A 19355-nucleotide genomic window follows, 5' to 3' on the forward strand; every position below is an offset into this window, starting at 1 on the left:
ATTAGCCCTACCTTCCCAATGCATTCTACATGATAAAAAGCCTTCTCTAGAAGCATCATTTCTTGTTTTCTTTTATCCTTCCTGGATTTTTATTTTGTCCTTTATTGTTGCTTGTGTTCCAGAACTAACACTTTACTAGAGAAAGTTGCTGCAGCAGTGGACCAATCAGCTTTCTATAGTGCACTGTGGGGTAGTCTTCTTACTAGTCCTGCAATTCGGCTGCCTGGCATTACGTATGTCCTCTCCCATCTCAACAGGAAGCTTTCTATGGAGGATCAGCTCTATATCATAGGCAGTGACATTGAATTAATGGTAAATGTTTATGAACCCATAATGATAACTCTTCGTTCTTTGCCTTCCTACTTTTTTGATGTAATCATTGCATAAAGAAACAATGCCTAGATAGGAGCCGTGATGGCACAGTGGTTAGAATGCAGTATTAAAGTATTAAAACGCACTGCTCACTGCAAGGGGTTTGACTTTCACTGACTCAAGGTTGACTCAGCCTTCCATTTCTTCCGGTGAAATGAGGGCCCAGATTATTGTGGGGAAATATACTGACTCTGTACATTATTTAGAGAGGCTATAAAGCACTGTGAAGCGGTATATAAGTCTAAGCAGTATAAGCGAAAGGCCACTCTCAATTTAAGCAATTTCATAGAAGGGGACTTGTCACAAATAACACCTCCTTCTGAGTTCCTTCCTGCCAAATCCCCCAGTAAGTGATGATTTCCTCTTCATATATGTCCCACATATATTACTGTGCAATTCCCAATACTATTCCAAAAATGCAAAGGGCCTATTAAGTATAATCTTTATTGTCATTGTATATAAATACAATGAAATTGGTTTGTTTTTAAGTTATTAAAAGTTATTAAGTTATTAAGAACCTATATTATACAAATTTTGATTACTTTGTTCCTTGATTATATTTGACTCATTATTACAAAACCAAAGAGTACAAAATAATTGTTTATTTATTAAGTGAGACTCAGGATGTTTTAGCTCACACTTGTACAAGGACAGGAGCACTTCTTATGAATTATTTTTAAATTGTGCATACTTTATTACTATAGTATTTATTGGTTTGAGACATAGATAATTCTAATAGTTCATATATTTTCCTTGCTGGTGTAGTCTCTTTGGCACTGAGCCAGTTCAGTTTATTGATTTCTCTCTTACAAATGGCATGTTTCCTGATTTATGTAATGCAGCTATCCTTTTCCTAAACAGTTATTGGGCATCCATGCATAGGTTTATATACCGGTATTTAAAATCCAAAATCCAGTCTGCAGAAACAGAGGAATGGACAATTATGTGTATCATTCCATGCATAGAGAGAAAATTGGAAGAAAAATGATCTGAATAGGGATTGCAAGTATCTAATGGTTTCGTAAAAGTGTATTTGTTTAGAAAAGTAATTAAATAGCATTATTAATCTGTGTTCCTTTCTAATGGCAATTTTATTTTAGGTAGAAGCAGTAAGCACTTCAGTGCAGGATTCCAGTGTCTTAGTACAGAGGAGCACACTTGATCTCATATTATTCTGTTTTCCATTCCACATGAGTCAGGTAAAGTACTTCCGAACCTTTATTGAGTGAAATACTGATACATTACCCACAAACGAAAACAAACAGTTTTCTTTTCTTCAAATTTCCCATATCTGCATATTATTCTAGTGCAGTGTTTCTCAACCTACTGTTCTAGTGGGAAACAGCAACTCTTCAGTTGCTAGACTTCTATCTCCTGTATTCAAAACTTCCTTTCAAAATTCTATAGATGAATAGCGTATTGGAAATAAAAGAGTTCCTTCTTGTTCTGGTGGCATATCTGTTATCTAATTCATGCTTGATGAAATAAATAAATAAAATAAAAATAAATCTTAAAAAACACAGCACTCAAAAAGTCTCCTCTGCTTTGGAAATGGCACCCAGAGCCATGTTTTTTCAAGGAAAAGTATAACCTGTTTACTTCAGCCATCCTGCTTCCTTGTCATCTTCCTAGTATAAAAATGACACTACAAATTCTTCAAAATTGATGCTTCATAAAGTACAGGAAAACATGGGAAATGGTTCTTATCATTAAAACAGATGAATCTTTTTCTAGGTTGCTGTGGCTGCTTCAGTAGCTGCTTCTTATATAACTGAGCATGTTCGACCCCTTTACATTTTATAGCATGTTGTTTAATTTCATTTCTGGAAATTTACTGGTGAAAACTGCTTTTGGTATTTTTGAATCAGTCTCTGTGCTTAGATTTGTAAACTTGACTATTCAGATTTGCATTAACCTTGTGGGATAAGAAGAAAAAATATGTCTTTTCTCCTGCTAATTATTTTAAAATCTTGTACTTGGGCACTATGTTATATTCACCTTTTTCTTGCTACTAAAGATAATAAAGATCCATTCATATTTCAGTTGCAGCCCATATAAAATTCTCTTGGTACTTGAAAATGAAGTTGATAAACATTTTTCCATCATATAATGAAAGTTTTGAATGTGACACTTGTTTAAATGTGACATTCCCAATTTTAGGCAACACGCCCAGACATGATCCGAATTCTTTCAGCATCTCTTCATGTAGTGCTACGCAGAGACATGTCACTCAATAGGAGGCTTTATGCTTGGCTTCTAGGTAGGTTATAGGATTTATATACTTATTTATATCTATGCATATATCATTTGTATTTGAAATGTGCAATCTAATTTTCAATCTGCAAAAAATCCTAAACAAAAGTACGGGATTTTAATGAAAAATCAAAGAATACTATTTAACACATGAACACTAATGCAAAATAATTGAATCAATAAGAGCCATTGGTATAGTGGTTAAACAAGAGATCATGAGGTCTAGTCCTGCCTTAGGCACAAAGCCAATCACTTTGTCTCAGGCCTAGGTAAAAAGAGACGATGAGTCACTTCCAAAACTTTTGTCAAGAAACCATATAGGTAGTCTCCGTGAGTCAAAAATTGACTTAAAGGCAATTACATGTGCACTTACACACAAACACAAACACACACACAACAGTTTTTGTTACTAATGAAAAAATATAATAGGCCATTTAAGTCCTAATTATCTTATTGTTGGGAGATTGCTGCTGTAACTGTGCAATTGGAACTACGTATCCTGCAAATTTTCTATTTTCTTTAATTATTTTCAAAATCAAAAATATTTAGTTTTTTTAAAGTTCTCACAAAAAATCATCATTAACATGAGAGGTTGGTTGCTGCCAGTTCGTCCCGGTTTGGCCGAACCGGTAGTGCCCCGGAGCAGCTGAGAGCGAACCGGTAGGGTGGCTCTTTTGGTCTACCTGTCCACTCGTGTTCTATACCTGTTTGTATGGCAAAAGGCAAATTGCACACATGTGCACAGCGGGCAGTGCCTGCGTAAGTCCCGACAATCAGCTGGTTATCACATAGGTGGTGGATTGTGCAAGTCAGGCGTGTGCACGAACGGAATGTGCGCATTTGCATTTAGCGAATTGGTAGTGAAGGTAAGTGCAATCCACCACTGATTTAACATATTTAGTTATCTTTCCAAATTAAATTTGTGCAAAAGAGATCTTACTAAGAGTGAGAAGCTTGTTCGATATGGTAATTATTCCAGTTCCAGGTTCTGCTTTCTCTACACAAACTTTAGAGGTATAATTTTTGGATACTTTTATTAGATTAGCCTTTTCCAGTCTGGAACCCTCACAGAAATTGACCATGCTGACCAGGAATAATTCCAGCATATTTGGTGGGTTAGGGTTAACCCTCTCACCACCACCCCACCATTCAGAAATAAGGGGGGGGGATGTCACTGCAGCTTTGTGAGTAGTTAATGGCTCTGATTATTTAGTACATGTGACACCATTGCTCCCATAGTTGGATGTCACCTTTAAAATCCTACATGGCTTGGTACTTACGGGATCATCTCTTCCCAATTGGGAGACTTCAGTTCATTCAAAATGCAGTCTCTAATTTAATCATAAGAATGAACCAAAGGAGAATAGTACTCTTAGACTGAAACAACTCAGTATTTATGAGCTCATTTCTGATGACAAATCTAAACCATAGTTGTAAAGATTATAATATGAGGCCTTGTTCTGTAACCATGTACATTAAATGCTTTTTCCTGTTCAGCCATTTCATGCACAAAGACTTCCAGTTTTGAAATATCAATCTTGTATTGAATTATGTATATGGTAGCTAGACTGATTTTGTCAACAAGATTTCCATTAACTGGCAATAATTTGGAAAGTGTTTGTGCTTGTGGGACAATATACAGGTAGTCCTTGACTTAACAGCAGTTAATTTAGTGACTGTTCAAAGTTACAACAGCACTGAAAAAAGTGGCTCCTCTTCACTCTTACTACTACTACTGTTGCAGCATCCCCATGGGAATGTAATCAAAATTCAGGTACTTGGCAACCTGAGTCATATATATAATGGTTGCAATGTGCTGGGGTCATGTGATCATCCTTTGTGACATCTGGGAAGCATAGTCAATGACAAAGCCAGATTCACTTAACAACTGTGTTACTAAGTTAACAACTATGACAAAAAAGTTGTAAAATGGGGAAAAACTCACTTAACTGTCTCGCTTAGCAACAGAAATTTTGGGCTCAGTTGCAGTCACAAGTTAAGGACTATCTATAGTTTTGTAGTTTTACTGTGGTTGTAATGCACCCAGAGTTGTGCTGCAGAATAAATTGCCATACAAATACAGGAGAACCTCTGGTCACAACCATAATTCGTTCCATAACTTTAGCCACAACCCGATGTGGACCCAAACCTAATTTTTGAAATTTGGTGCTTACAAAAAAAGTGGTACGGAAGGGGAAATCAGCCATGGAAAAAAAATTGTGAAATTTTTGGTCGGAACCCGATTTGATCGTGGTCAGAAACATTCATGGCCAGAGGTTCTACTGTATATTAAATAAATACCCCACAGTTCAGCTTCCGAGAATGTCATGAGTGTACCCCTCTCTCTCTCTCTCTCTCTCTCTCTCTCTCTCTCTCTCTCTCTCTCTCTCTCACACACACACACACACACACACACACACACACACACACACAGGGGAGATGTCTTATGGACTTATGTACATGAACAATATCACCTATTGGGAAAGATGCCAATGGATTTAGCTCTTCTCCCCTTTTATTTGATGTATTGACAGCGTTTTTAGCTTACCTTACTCTAGAGCAGTGGTTCTCAACCTGTGGGTCGGGACCCCTTTGAGGGTCGAGTGGCCCTTTCACAGGGGTCGCCTAAGACCATCGGAAAACACATATTTTTGAAAAAATACAGAAAACATAAAATAATGTTATGGTTGGGGGTCAGCACAACATGAGGAACTGTATTAAAGGGTCGCGGCATTAGGAAGGTTGAGACCCACTGCTCTAGAGGCTCTAGGCAACATGTAAAATAATCGGAATATAATACAAAGCAATACAATAAAACAATATGATTTTATATTCATATAATATTTAGCAGTGTAGTTCCTTAATTTGTTAATCTGAAGCAGTTCTCCATTATACGGAGCATATTATACTACCTGTTAGGAGTGTTTTAAGACTGCATGGATTAATTGCTCCATTGCTGCTCCTTCTTAATTAAACAAATAAGGCATGCCTCTTCCTTATTAGCCAATTGTTTATATTTCTTTCTTAGAGGACGGAAGCAGATATGCCATCCAGGCTTTCCTGTACCCTAAAGTAGACAATTATTCCTCAGATACGTTCCATTGCAGTATTAAAGTGAAATTCGGGTATTGGTCCAATCAGTTTCTGTACATAGCCCACAGAGAGTACCATCTGCTTTGCTTAAGGCAGCAACATGTCATCTGCAGTCTTACTACATCATTATTCTCTAGAGTACATTTACATATTGCAGGATTTTTGTAAGAGTTATGGCAAGGTAATCCTCACAAAGCACCTTTAGGATTCAGACACTGTACATGTTCATAAATGTATGGGTGCATGTGCATTTTGCAAAATTGCTACTATTTCAGTGACTTAAATCCTTGTGAAATAAAATTGTGGAGTCTGCGTAAAATTAACTTTGGCATTTGGGAATCTTTATAGATACAAAAGCAGCCTTATATTTTGCTCTTATTAAATTGGTTTCCTTTTATTAAATTTAACTTAAAATGGTCTTTCCTCTTGCCAACAATATTTGGACGGCAAAATGGTGAGTTCTCATAACTCAGATCTTGTGCTTCCTGTTCTTTGTTCTTGGTTTGCCTAAGCATAGCATTGATTGGGCTTTTATTTTTATTTGCTTGAAGGTTTTGATAACAATGGGGCTATTACAGGACCTAGAAGTACACGAAATAGTAATCCTGAAGAGCATGCTACATACTACTTCAATACATTCTCTAAGGAAATGCTAGTTCAGGTAATACATTTGTTTCTGTTGGGCAGATAAAGATATATCGGTGTTGTACCGCTTTCGGAGTCCTGAAGTTGTTCATGGTGTGCTCTTTTTTGCTATAGCATCAGGAATAAATCTTGGCAAATTAAACTGAACGTGGATTGTCAGTTATGTAATGTGATATATAAAGTATCCTTTTCCCACAGAATAGTCTTAGGGTTGTTGGGATACACTACAGTTCAATCCTCAAGAATACCATCAGTGTATTCAGAACACACCTACACCCACACCAAAGAACAGGTTCTATAAACAGGAAAGATGAACACGCAACAAGATCTCCTACTGAGGAAGATCATGATAGATCCATGATGGATCTAACAAATATATTTGTTAGATTTATAAACTGGCTTACTGAAGAAGTTCTAGACACTGCATAAAATAACCAGACTACAATAAAAATAGCAGTACAATAGTATTGTAATACTATTACAGTAATGGTACCAACAGTAATGGTGCAGATCTTTATGTGGCTGTTTAAATATTATAGGACTTCTGAAAAATCCAGATCTTAATTATTCTCTAGGAAACCATGAATAAGGGCCAAACTTTCATGGGAAATAAGTTGTTTCAAGAGAAGGGAGCTGTCAAAATATCCACCTTCTCTGTCTCCTCTCACTTTTAGCAGGCACTTTATTCAACCAGATTGGGTGGACAGAATTCACTTGGAATAGGTAATTTCTAAATTATCCAGGCCCTGAGACATTTAAGACTTTACAAATATTAATCAGTACTTCATATTGCAGTTGGAAACAAACAAATAACCAGTGCAGCTCTCATAACTGAAAGATTATGTGGTAATGCCTTGATTGTCCAGTAAGCACGTAGGCAACTTCATTTTGCACCAGTGGTGTTTTTAAGGTGGTCTTCAGTGACAGCCCTGTGAAGTGTGAATGGCAATAAAGGAGGCACAAAGGAAAAGGGAATAAGTAACTGTCTTCCACAACCCTTTCTTATGTCATATTTCTTCCATGGATTCCTTCCCATTAACCAGATTTGTATGCGAGCTTGCATTTAGCCTAAATTCTCATAAATGCATAACAATATTTTTATTTTAAAGTATCTTCTCTTACAGGCTATGGTGGGAATTCTGCAAGTCAATGTGCATAGTGAAGAGAGCACATTGATGCAAGATCTAAAGCCTTTTCGGATTCTTATCAGTTTACTGGACAAACCTGAGCTAGGTAACTAAATATTAATTGACATTTGTGTATTTGACCATATGCAAAGTGTTGTATTAGACAGGATCCTAGATTTTTAAAAAAAAACTAGCTTGGACTTTCCAAGTACATGTGTTCATATACTATAAATGAAACAATAGTCCTGATTTTATAGTTAACCTTTCCCCCTAACCTTCTCTTGTCATCCAAATTACTGCTTCTTTTGTCCTGTCTTCAAATGCTGTTGCCAGCCTATTATCATGTAGATTAGTGAGGCATAGTTATTGTCATAGAGAGTAGAGTTGGTGCTAGTCCAGGGGAGTGCTGGGAAAGGTTAAAACTGTGTTTAGGTAATAATCATGGGAAATTATTAGGGGATCTAACAACTGTCTAGCAGTGGAGGGATGTAAATGAAGTGAGATACATCAGCAGGAAAATTTGGGGTCAAATCTCAGTAAAAATACACATCATATAAGTAATACATAAGTAATAATACAAGTAATACATAAGTAATAATACAAGAAAAATGGCACTAGGGATAACCAAGATTGTAGATTAAGTACCAATGATAATATGCACATGTTAAGAATTCATAAAACAAACACAATGATGGGTATCCTATTAGTGCATTGTATTTCCAATACCAAAATACCAATTTTCAACAGTTTTCAGAGCATTTTTATTCCAGCTATTAGTGTAAAAATTATTTTGCCCAGTCACTTAGTTTCATAGTATTAGTAACATAATGCCTGGAATAAAACGTATGTAAACACTTTGCAATTGTGTCAGTGGACCCTTTCAAATAATTGCACTTAATAATTGAAAACAATGAGTCATAAACCAGTAAATATTCATACAGTGAACGCACAATTATTTGTTTTCCTTGTAAGAATCAGCTTTATAGTGCAAATATTCTTTTCTCAGCACTTCAACTGCAGTGAAAATATGCTGATCAAATCTCTTCAGGATTTCCGAAAACCTGTTAATAACAGTAAAAATACATACAGTGCAAGATAGTTTATCAATATAATTGCAATTCTTTCCCTTGTTTTTAGGACCTGTAATATTAGAAGATGTATTGATTGAAGTATTTAGGACATTGTACACTCAGTGCAAAGCGGAACTGGATCTTCAGATGGAGTCTTCCTTCAGTAAGGGTCATACTCAACTAAGCAGGTGATTAGGAGGAAGGGGGAAAGAAAGAAATTGCTACCATGATAGCCCTGATCATTCAGTTTCTCCCAGGAATATAAAGCTGCTGTTAATTAATTTTCTGCCAATAGCCAGCTTCCATGCTGATTGGGCAAAAAAAGGTATGCAGAAAATTGAGGGAGGGGGCGGACATTATGTCACAAAAGAGGTGATCATTTGGACAATTTTTCTGACATTTTTCCCCCTTGACCCACAAGGAGGTTCACCATTGCCTTCTTTTGAGATGTGTTTTGATTTCTTAGTTGAGTCTGTAGCTCTGATATTTCCATGTGGTCCCCAATCCAGATATTAACTAGACCCCAGTTAGCTTCTAAATACAAACCAGATTAATCATGTTACACTTACACCGTAATGGTTGGCTACTATTAGAAAGTGCCATAAGCCATTAGTAAGGATCCTACTTCTCTCTGGTTTTCTGCCACCTTATTGAGCTCTTTTGGTCGGTAACGCTCTGCTAGCACTGCTGCTATTTCCTTTCCTTCTTGTCACTTTCATGAAGTTAAATGAATGTGGGACGACTGAAAACTTGTTATAGGGAAAGAGTAATTTTTTTCAATTTTCTCAGCCACTTTCTTATACATGAGTTCCAGGAAGTTTGTGGAGGGCAGCAGACATTTTTATTTTGCCCACGTTTTTCAATGCTTTTTATTTTTTAATATAGATGAAGTATTATTAAATGTCATATGTGGAAAAGATAGTTAAAATGAGAGAGAGCCGAAAAAACTCAGGAGGAAAAGATGGTGATAAAATGAAACGTTGTTAAGAAACAGAGAAATAAGTTTGAATTAGGAATATATGTACATATTTCACTGAGCTGTTGTGCTTTTCTTTCAGCAAATTGAGGGAAAATAAGAAAACCGCAGAGCTGATAAAAACTGCCAATCTCCTGTTTAATTCTTTTGAGCCTTATTATATGTGGGACTACATTGCCCGTTGGTTTGAAGAATGCTGTAGGTAAGGTACATTTCTTATCAGTGTGTGTTTATATTACTGTTGAAAAGGTATATTTTATAAATCATCATCATCATCATCATTTTATCCATTGTCTATCCACTGCAGCATGAAGGCCTCTTCCACATGTTTTATAAATAAGGTTTCATATTCTTTGAGAAAATAAAAGAATTGGTTCATTTCTTATCTGAAGGAAAGAAAAGCTGCATAATTTCAAATTTTCGAAGCGACCTGTCTTTTAGAAGGGGAGGACTGATGCAGAATGTGTTATTTTAGTCTTTTGAGAGAGAGTGCACTGGTCATGCTATCACATAATTTCTGTCTTGATGATTTTCAAAATATGCTGGACTCTAGTGACAGCCATTGGTTTTAGGATATGTGAAAGTCTGTTTGATTTGCTTAGTCTATAATGATCCCTTCAGATGCACAAGTTACCGGTCAGTGCTGAAGGTTATAAAGCATGATTTTGTATAGGGATCTTTATCCTGGAAAAAAATGACAGGAGGTGATTTTTAACTCCCTGTTAAAACTTTTGCCCTTTGAGAAGTTGTTCTGGAGAGTTCGGGGATTCCACAAAATAGTATATGAGTTTGTAAAGGGCAGGGGATTCAGGGTCATTACAGCGTAATAATTGGGAAATTATTGGGAAATAATAATAGTAATTAAACAGAAGCACAAATTCTTAATTGCTTGTTTCAAATTCTGATTTTAAAAAATATATTTGAAGAGTTATTTATTTTTTGCCATTGAAATACAGCTGTTATTTCCACTGCTGCTTTATCGTCATTTATTGGTTGATTTGATTTGTAGGGCTGTCTATTACCTAAGTGACTCTGAGTAGCTTACAACAGCTAAAACAACAATCCAATAAATAAACAAGTTAAAAACTATAATGCAAATACATAAAACATTGATAAGCCATTTAAAACAAAAATAACCATATTTATAACATAAAGAGTTATAAACCATGTGTATTACATTATAAAATAATAGTTTAAGAAATCATCAAGTCATCTACTTACAGTTTCTACTCGTGCAGATGTTGTGCTACCAATACCTAAACTCTACTTTAATTCATAGGCGGACTCTGCATGCTCGATTGCAGGCCGTCCCTGGAGGTGCTAGTGAACCTGCTGAATTCCCTCTTACCAACTTCTGCCTTCTGGTTGATTTTTTGTTGGATATAGTCTCTTTGGTAAGATTCCCTTTTTCATTCTGACTATAGTTTTCCTAATAGTTGTCTTTTGTTTTATAAAATAGAGGAGCTGGAGAAATCTTTGACTTTAAATCATATAACAAACAATATTGTAGACTCTGAATGTATTAACAATTAGAAGTTATAAGATAGTCTTTTTTTATATGTAAGATCTGTTTTACTTCTTGTATGGTAATTTCTCTTTTTGTAAATTACTCATTACTATTCTGCTTTGTAGATTAATTTTTTTTTGTTAAATCTGCTAAATAACAGTAGTTCTTTTGCATGCATCGTAACTACCTGTTAGATAACAATATATGTTAATGAAAGCTCTTGAAAATGCTTTTCCCCTGCTATCTTTCTTTTATCTTCAAATTCTTTGCTTTTTCATTTCAAAGCCTACTAGAAGTATGAGAGTGCTTTGTCAGGTATGGCATTCTTACTGTTTTTTCAATTAAAATCAATCCTTTGCCTATTTGCTTTGGCCCCTTCCATCCCCAGGCCCCCATATTATAACCCATCAAGTTTCGTAGTATTAAAGAGAAGTCTGAAAATATTATCTCAGTCTTCTGGATTAAGTTATTAATATAACTGAATATGTTATTTTTTTATCGATTTCTGGAATTTGACTGCATGTTTACATTGTAGTTACAATTCACTAGATTAATAAAAAAGGGATTATTTAATAGCAAGCTTTTTATTTTATTTTTAGGAAACCTATATTGAAATACAAACAGAACATCTGCCTCAGCTTTTACTTAGAATGATCTCTGCACTGACAAGCCATCTTCAGACACTGCACTTGTGTGAGCTGACTGATTCCTTGAAACTCTGCTCAAAGATTCTTAGCAAAGTTCAACCTCCACTGTTATCGGCCGATACTGATGGTGTCCTACAGTTACCAAACAGACACAATGCTATCAAAGAATGGGAAGAGAAAAAGGTAACTGCAGATGTTCTTGCTTTGTTTAAAGATTACAGAGTAGCTTTTTTTTAAAAGGTAAGCTGTCAACTATTATTCTGCTGCTTGAAAGTCAGTGACCTTTTAGAGCAAGGGTGTCAAACTCAAGGCCCGCAGGAGAAACAGTGAGGGACGGCCCCATGGTTCCTCTGCCAGTGAAAACAGAGCTCCATTTTCGCTGGCAGAAGGTTGCAGGAGGTGCCTCCCACACGAGTGATATTGAGCTGGCCACACCCACCCTGATCACACCCATCTCGGCTCTCCTAAGGTCAAACACAACCCTGATGCAGCCCTCAATGAAATTGAGTTTAACACCCTTGTTCTAGGAATAGGTAGGTTATCACTATCTCTGAGATCTTATCTTTCTTTGTATATTTTCTGTGCTAAAGCCTGCCTTGGGTACTCTATGTTTCGCAGCAACATAGCTTGGAAGCTTGTTTTCATTGTCTCCAATAACATAAGAAAGTTTAGAAGTTATTTCCTGCCTTTACAGTCAATAGAGCAATACCACATTTCCCTGAAGCTAAAGATAATAAGGAAACCTTAGTATTGCTAACCTCTTCAGTTTTCAATGTCTAACATTTTAAAGTTACAGGGAAAAATAGGAGAGGGGAGATAAAAATAATTGGGGGAAGGAGGGAATTGAAGTGTATACAGAATTTATTTTTATACTACTGTCAATAAAAATTGAAAATGAGATAATAATACAACAGTATGCACAATTTCACTTGCTCATAATTATTTTATATTTGAACTTATTAAATATAAATATCTAATTTAGTCACATAACAATTATGATTACTGATGGAATATATATTTTAAATCTTAATTTTGTTATTAATGGAACCATAAGTGCAGACCTGGCCTATTTTAATTTTGTCAGTTCATAACTTGAAAAACAAAGCTGAAGACGGAAGAAACTATTAGCAGGGAAATAAGAGAGAATTATATCCTAGCCAAGAGCACTTCATCTAGCCTCTAAGCAAAACTCAGATCAGGCTCTGAATCATCTTTTCTTCTCTGGGGGAAAATAGCAATGGCTCTGAAGCCACAAATATACCTAGTTCTTGAGCTGCACCACTACTTGTCCTCTGTGTATAGGAATTGTACTGCTCTGCTATATTATATAAAGGCCTTCCTTTTACTAGCTAATGTGAAGCCTTTTGCAAAAGCTTGTTTTGGCAGGCTTTGTTGGCAAAGTGGCCTGCAAAACCGAAGGCAAACCAGATAAAATTATATGGAGAGATAATCACAGTAATTTATTAGTACTAAACAGAACAGGAAGGCTTCAGATTTATTAAACACTTCTGTAGATTCAAATACATCATTGTAGATGTAATTTGCTATCAAGATGCATCAAATAATTTAATAATCATATTCAACTTGATTCAAATGGCTCAGACTCAAAAGTTTCTCATATGTTAGAATTCAGTGAGACTTTATACTTAATTATGGTTTAATTTATGAACCATTTACTTCCTTAAGGAAATGTTATCATCCTACTTCATGTTATTCAAGAATGCAGAGACCACATAGTATTGAACAGGATTGCCTCAGTCTGAATTTTATGTGGGATTTGTAAATTGAAGGATCATTAAAGTTCTAAAATAAGTTGTAGAAGTATACAATAAGAAAAAAGAAAAAGACTTTTGCAGTTGCTTTTTACTTGTAGTCTAAAAAGAGAGAAGGGCTACTTTGTGTTATTTAAAATCTTAATCTTCTTCTGTCTTGAATAGATGCCCCTAGTTGCTGTAGAAAATCCCAACGACGTATTTGAGGATGGAGAAAATCCCCCAAGCAGTCGATCATCTGAAAGTGGATTTACTGAGTTTGTACAATACCAAGCAGATACAACTGAAGAGATTGACAGGATGTTGAGTGGGGGTCCCAGAGTACCTGCCATCCCCCTTATAGGCAGTGCCTCCTCCGAAACAGAGTCTGCCTCAACAGTGGGTTCAGAGGAAACCATTGTACAGCCTCCGTCCAAGTTGACCCAAGGGACAGGATCTCGAAGCGGGAAGACAATGACAATTCAAAAGACTGCAATGCAGTGCTGTTTGGAATATGTCCAACAGTTTTTAACCAGATTTATCAACCTCTACATCATTCCAAGCAATTCATTGTCTCGGCCTTTGGCAACAGGGATTCAGGAGGACCTTGTAAGAGGGAAAGGAGAGACTGCACAGTGCACAAGAGAGTCTCAAGGAGATGCATCCAGAGGGAAAAAAACAGCTAAGAAGACAACACCAAAAGAGTACCTCTCTGCATTCATAGCTGCATGTCAGCTCTTTCTTGAATGTTCAAGTTTTCCAGTTTACATTGCAGAAGGAAACCATCCCTCTGAAATCCATCCAGAGAAAGCAGATATTGGTAAGTAATAATGTATATGATATCTAAGGGATTTTTTATATTGGACTGAATCTTGGGATTTGGAGGGAAGAGGGAGATTACTTCTACATTGCTTTTTGTTGCCTGCTTTTTGTAAGCAAAGACAATGTTTTCATTGTATGGGAAATTAAAATAAAAGTTAGAGATATGCTGAGACATAATTTTGAGAATCAATTGGAAGTCTGCTCCAGACTAATGTGTATTTGGCATATTAGTGTCCATCAGAATTCACATGACATGACATTGAGGTAAATACACATATTTACATTTTAGTGACATACTAACATTGGTCAGATTTGCATAACATAGTTAATCAAAAAAGTATGTTGTTTGGACCTGCTAATCCACTCAAGCATAATTTAATCTAATTGTTAGTCAAACTGTTTCCCCCTGTTTAGGGCAAACCCAGAAAACCCAGAAACCTAGTCAACCAGTTATTCCATCCCCAGACACTCAGGTCTCTCTAGAAATGAAACAAATAGAGGTGCTATATTACAAACATTGCTGCCATCACATAGTAGCCACAAAATATGCCTTGCAATAGACTGAATGGATGCAGAGTCCAAGCTACATTTCTTTAAAAAAAATATTTGAATTTTTAAATAGCCCTGCTGTGATGGAATATGAGTGGCATACATCAACTGCTGATGGGTGATCAATGAGTAAGGGTTCGTTCACATAATGAAAAGCTTTTGGTTGATACACTTGAAACTAAAACTTTTCAATGGAGAGGAGGAGACTAATAATAGTATAGTTTTATTAATCTTCAAGAACTCTAGGAGTTTTTCTTCTTTGATCATGTTCTAGGTTAATTTTAAGGATTTCCAGATGTGAGGACTTCTTTTATAATTTTCAGCAAGGGCCATGTTGACTTGGAAATTCTTGTGGTTGAATTTACACATCTTGAAGTCTCTGAATTGTGGAAAGCTGTTCTAGAGTCTTAAAAATGGCTACAGTTTCTTCTCCAAGTCCATTCTTATATGTGACATCTGATTCTGTTTTTAATACTATATAATCAGTCTGGGTTTTTCTTTATGTGACACTTGAACTCACGTTCAAGTATTAACATCAGTATTTTCGGCCGTTTAAATTTGTATTACTTTTTGCTATACAGTATATGTTGTACTTTGCTTTATCCAATATGGTTTTGCTTTTTCCAACAGATTATAGTTGCTGTATTTGCATAAGCTCAATGCACCATAATGTTATGTGTCCATCATGAACCTGGAATACAATAAAGACATTTTATTCCTAGTTTTTTGTTATTATCTGTATAAATTCATATAGGTCTGAAAATTCAGACACCACCCCTCCCCCACCTACACTTTTGTTTTAATAGCATCTGTAAATCAGAATGCCGAATGTCTTAATGATATAAGTAGAATAGTCCTAGAGTACATTCATTTGCCCCATTCCCTTCTCTTTTCTACATTATCTTTTCTTCTCTGTTTAATCTTTACATATCACAAATTTAGATGCTGGTCTCATACAGAAAAAGCTATTTTAGATAGGACAACATGTATAATGAATAGTTAATGGATTTTTTCCCCTTTAATTACTATCACAAATGGTTTTTGGGTCATGAGTTTCAAAACCGAAGTTTTACATGTTAAGGAGCTAGCAAAGGTGCTATAGCAAAAAGGCATAATTAACCGTAAACAAGCTATTCTCTGATTAGAATTGTCTAAGCTGAATGGCCCTTCCCATCTTGCCCTTCATTAAAGGTTACCAAACAGAAGAATTATGCTGTTTCTTTCATCATCCATCGTATTAGGTATCCCAAAACTATAAATGAAGTCATATAATGATGGTAATAGTTGAGTAGATAAGCAAGAGGGAAAGAATGTTATCCATCTGTAAACAAAATGTAATGAGATGTATATAATGCATTTATATTTTTATATAATACAAATATATTTCTTTCTTTCCAGATTGTGAGCAAGAGCAGCCCCTTTTGTGGCTTCAGACCCTTATGAATGCTTGCAGGCAAGCAAATGATTTTGGTGTCCAAAGCATTACTATTTCTTTAATAATGGACTTAGTTGGATTGACTCAGTCAATTGCTGTGGTCACTGGAGAAAACAGGAATAGTGTAGAAACAGCACAGCCTCTGAGTCCAAATCAGGGAAGAGTAGCTGTCGTTATCAGACCTCCTCTTATTCAAGGCAACCTCAGATATATGGCTGAAAAGACGGATTTTTTCAAGGTAGGGGACATCATTCATAACATTTTTTTTTAATAGTTAAGAGCTGATTTGGAGTGATTGTCAAGAACAGTACAGGTAATCCTCAACTTACAGCAGTTTAGTGAGTGAATGCTCAAAGTTACAATGGAACTGAAAAAAAATGATATGACCATTTTTCACAGTTACGACCTTCGTAGCATTCCCATGATCATGGGATCAAAATTCAGATGCTTGGAAACTGGTTCATATCTATGACCAGTGTTGTGTCCCAAGATTGTGCGATCAGCTTTTGCGATCTTTTGACGAGCAAAGTCAATGTGGAAGCCAGATTCACTTAACAATGAGTTTACTAACATAGCAACTGCAGTGATTTATTAAACAATGGTGGCCAGGAAGGTCGTAAAATGGGGCAATACTTATTTAACAAATGTCTCCCTTAACAACAGAAATTTTGGGCTCAATTATGGTCATAAGTCAAGGACCATCTGTATCTGTACCATTAGGTAAAACAAAATTTCCCTGGGTTTTCCTTCCTTGTGCTCGCCTCCTACTTTCCATCAAAACCAGTTTGGAGAACCTCCAGAACAATTTCTGAGGATTCATGGGGAGCTGTAGGAGAAGGGGTCAGAAGGAGAATTACTCTGATTTCCTGTTCCATTATTATTATTATTATTATTATTATTATTATTATTATTATTATTATTATTATACGATACGATTGTATCACAGCGGCCAGTTGTTTCGCCGGATTTGGCATTGATTACTAGTCGGGCCCCACTCAGAGGCCTAGGACGTCGTAACATATTTTCGTAATATACGTGCAGATCCAAGCAGTGCAGCTTTTTGCATTTGACTGATGGTGATTTTGTCAAGTTTTAACTGTTTTAAATGTAATTCCATTATTATTATTATTATTATTATTTATTATTATTATTATTATTATTATTATTATAGCTGTCCCTTTCATTGATAGTGTTCAATTATATTATTATTTTTTGTCTAAAATTTAGTAACATTAAAAATTGTTACTATTTTACTGAGTAGATTTATCAAAATAATGTTGCTGAGATTCAGTATTAAGTATAATTCTCTAAGAAGTTTAGTTGGAATACAAACCTGTTTCTAGTTTGAGTTACTATTTTACAAAGTTTACGTTTGGGCTTTTTATAGGTTTGGGTGAAAAAACATATGAGTGAAACTATTTTTATGCATTGGGGCTTTCTCTTCCTCTGCTCCCTGAAAAGTTTTGCCTCTGAATTGGCAGTGGGATTGTGGAATGCTATAGGATCGTGATGGCGATGGAACGCGGAGCCATTTGTTAGGGCATACTAGCCATTGCCCTGTCAGCTCCAGCGCGCATGTGCGCGCTGGCCAATTAACTTCAGCCTTCATTTTCAGCATTTTCATTTTCCCTGAAGCCTCCAGAGGGCGAAAAACAATCCAACACGCAAACCAGAAGTTCGGGAACAGACTTCCGGTTTGCGCGTTGGGCTGTTTTTTGTCCTCCGGAGGCTTCAGGGAAGCCTCCTGAAGCTTCCGGAGGGCCTCGAGGGGGGGGGGGAGGTCAGGCATTTTTGCCTCCTGAAATCTCTGGAGGCAAAAAATGGCCCTACGAGCAACCCGGAAGTTTAGCAATGGACTTCCGGGTTGCCCATAGGGCCATTTTTCTCCCTACAGAGGCTTCAAGGACGGGGGAGCCTGTTTTCTCCCTTCCCAGGGTCCTAGAAAGCCTCTAGAGCCTGGTGAGGGTGAAAAATGGGTCCCATCGCACGCCAAAAGCAGGTGGAGGGCACGGGTCACATGCACATGCGCAGGGGGTTTGCGCACATAGGTGGATGTGGGCACGCCCATGCATGACCCTACTTGCGCTCCCCCTGCTTTTGGCACGAGATGGCAAAAAGGTTAGCCATCACTGCTATAGGATGTGACATAAGGAGCTGAAGTAAGAGGGAATTGACTGAATTATAAATGCTAGCTATTTATTATTTGTTTATCTGTATCTCACTCAAAGCATCACAAATGAGTATCTTACCATATGCAATCTTTATCACACCAACTCTGCTCAAAAAATGGCTAAGGGACAAATAGTTTGCCTGAAGTCACTCAGAGAGCTCTATAATTGAATGAAAACTTCACCTGATCATTTGAGTTACCTTAGCCATAGCATTATGCTGGTTTTAAAGCCTTGCACACAAAAGTGCCTTCCCCTTGTATAAGAATGACATTGCATTCAAGCAGAAATGTTTACCACTTTTATCAATAGCTGAAATAAAGGAAATAAAGGATTTCCAAAGGAAATCACATTGATTAAACTTTTTTTTAAAAAAAACCCAAATACTGATGTGATTATTTCGTTTTACTTTCCAAAGCATGTGGCATTAACTTTATGGGACCAACTGGGTGATGGGACACCCCAATACCATCAGAAGAGTGTGGAGCTTTTTTTCCAGTTGCATAATCTAGTTCCATCTTCTAGTATTTGTGAGGATGTTATCAGTCAGCAGCTGACCCACAGAGACAAGGTAAATCTTTTTTTCCCCTGAGTAGTAATCCTCTTCTAATTTCTTTTCCCATGTTTATTTTCCTCTTGCAAACTTGATTGCTCTTCTAATTTTGTTCTGCTGCAGCATTTAGTTTACTTCTGAAATGGATCGTTCATGTCATTTCTTTCTTTTTTCTCTTCCCCACTCCAAATGCTATCTGAATAGTTTTATTCACTGTTTATATCATGATACATTCAATATGAAACAGTTAAAATAGTCTAATTTTTTATGTATGACAAGATCTCACCCTTCTCGTGGCAAAGTACTTGCAGTCTGAGCTGAACAGTTTATAATGTCAGTCTGACAAGAGTGTCAGGATACAATTCTGAACATTTTCACTTCAAATTT

At 36.3% G+C, this 19355-nt stretch overlaps 1 protein-coding gene across 1 annotated transcript in view; it reads left to right on the top strand.

The window, feature by feature from the left end:
- The window catches only part of DOP1A (DOP1 leucine zipper like protein A), a 56600-nt gene that overhangs the window by 12808 nt on the left and 24437 nt on the right, over positions 1-19355 (top strand). The window contains exons 5-16 of the mRNA XM_081945720.1: positions 123-312; positions 1473-1571; positions 2533-2632; positions 6270-6379; positions 7488-7596; positions 8628-8748; positions 9619-9738; positions 10816-10930; positions 11643-11873; positions 13628-14261; positions 16211-16485; positions 18834-18986. Of these exons, the coding sequence (XP_081801846.1) occupies positions 123-312; positions 1473-1571; positions 2533-2632; positions 6270-6379; positions 7488-7596; positions 8628-8748; positions 9619-9738; positions 10816-10930; positions 11643-11873; positions 13628-14261; positions 16211-16485; positions 18834-18986 (2257 nt within the window). The remainder of the gene's footprint in view (positions 1-122; positions 313-1472; positions 1572-2532; positions 2633-6269; positions 6380-7487; positions 7597-8627; positions 8749-9618; positions 9739-10815; positions 10931-11642; positions 11874-13627; positions 14262-16210; positions 16486-18833; positions 18987-19355) is intronic.

This window comes from Natrix helvetica (assembly GCF_964273705.1).
Source record: "Natrix helvetica genome assembly, chromosome: 2".
NCBI lineage: Eukaryota > Metazoa > Chordata > Lepidosauria > Squamata > Natricidae > Natrix > Natrix helvetica.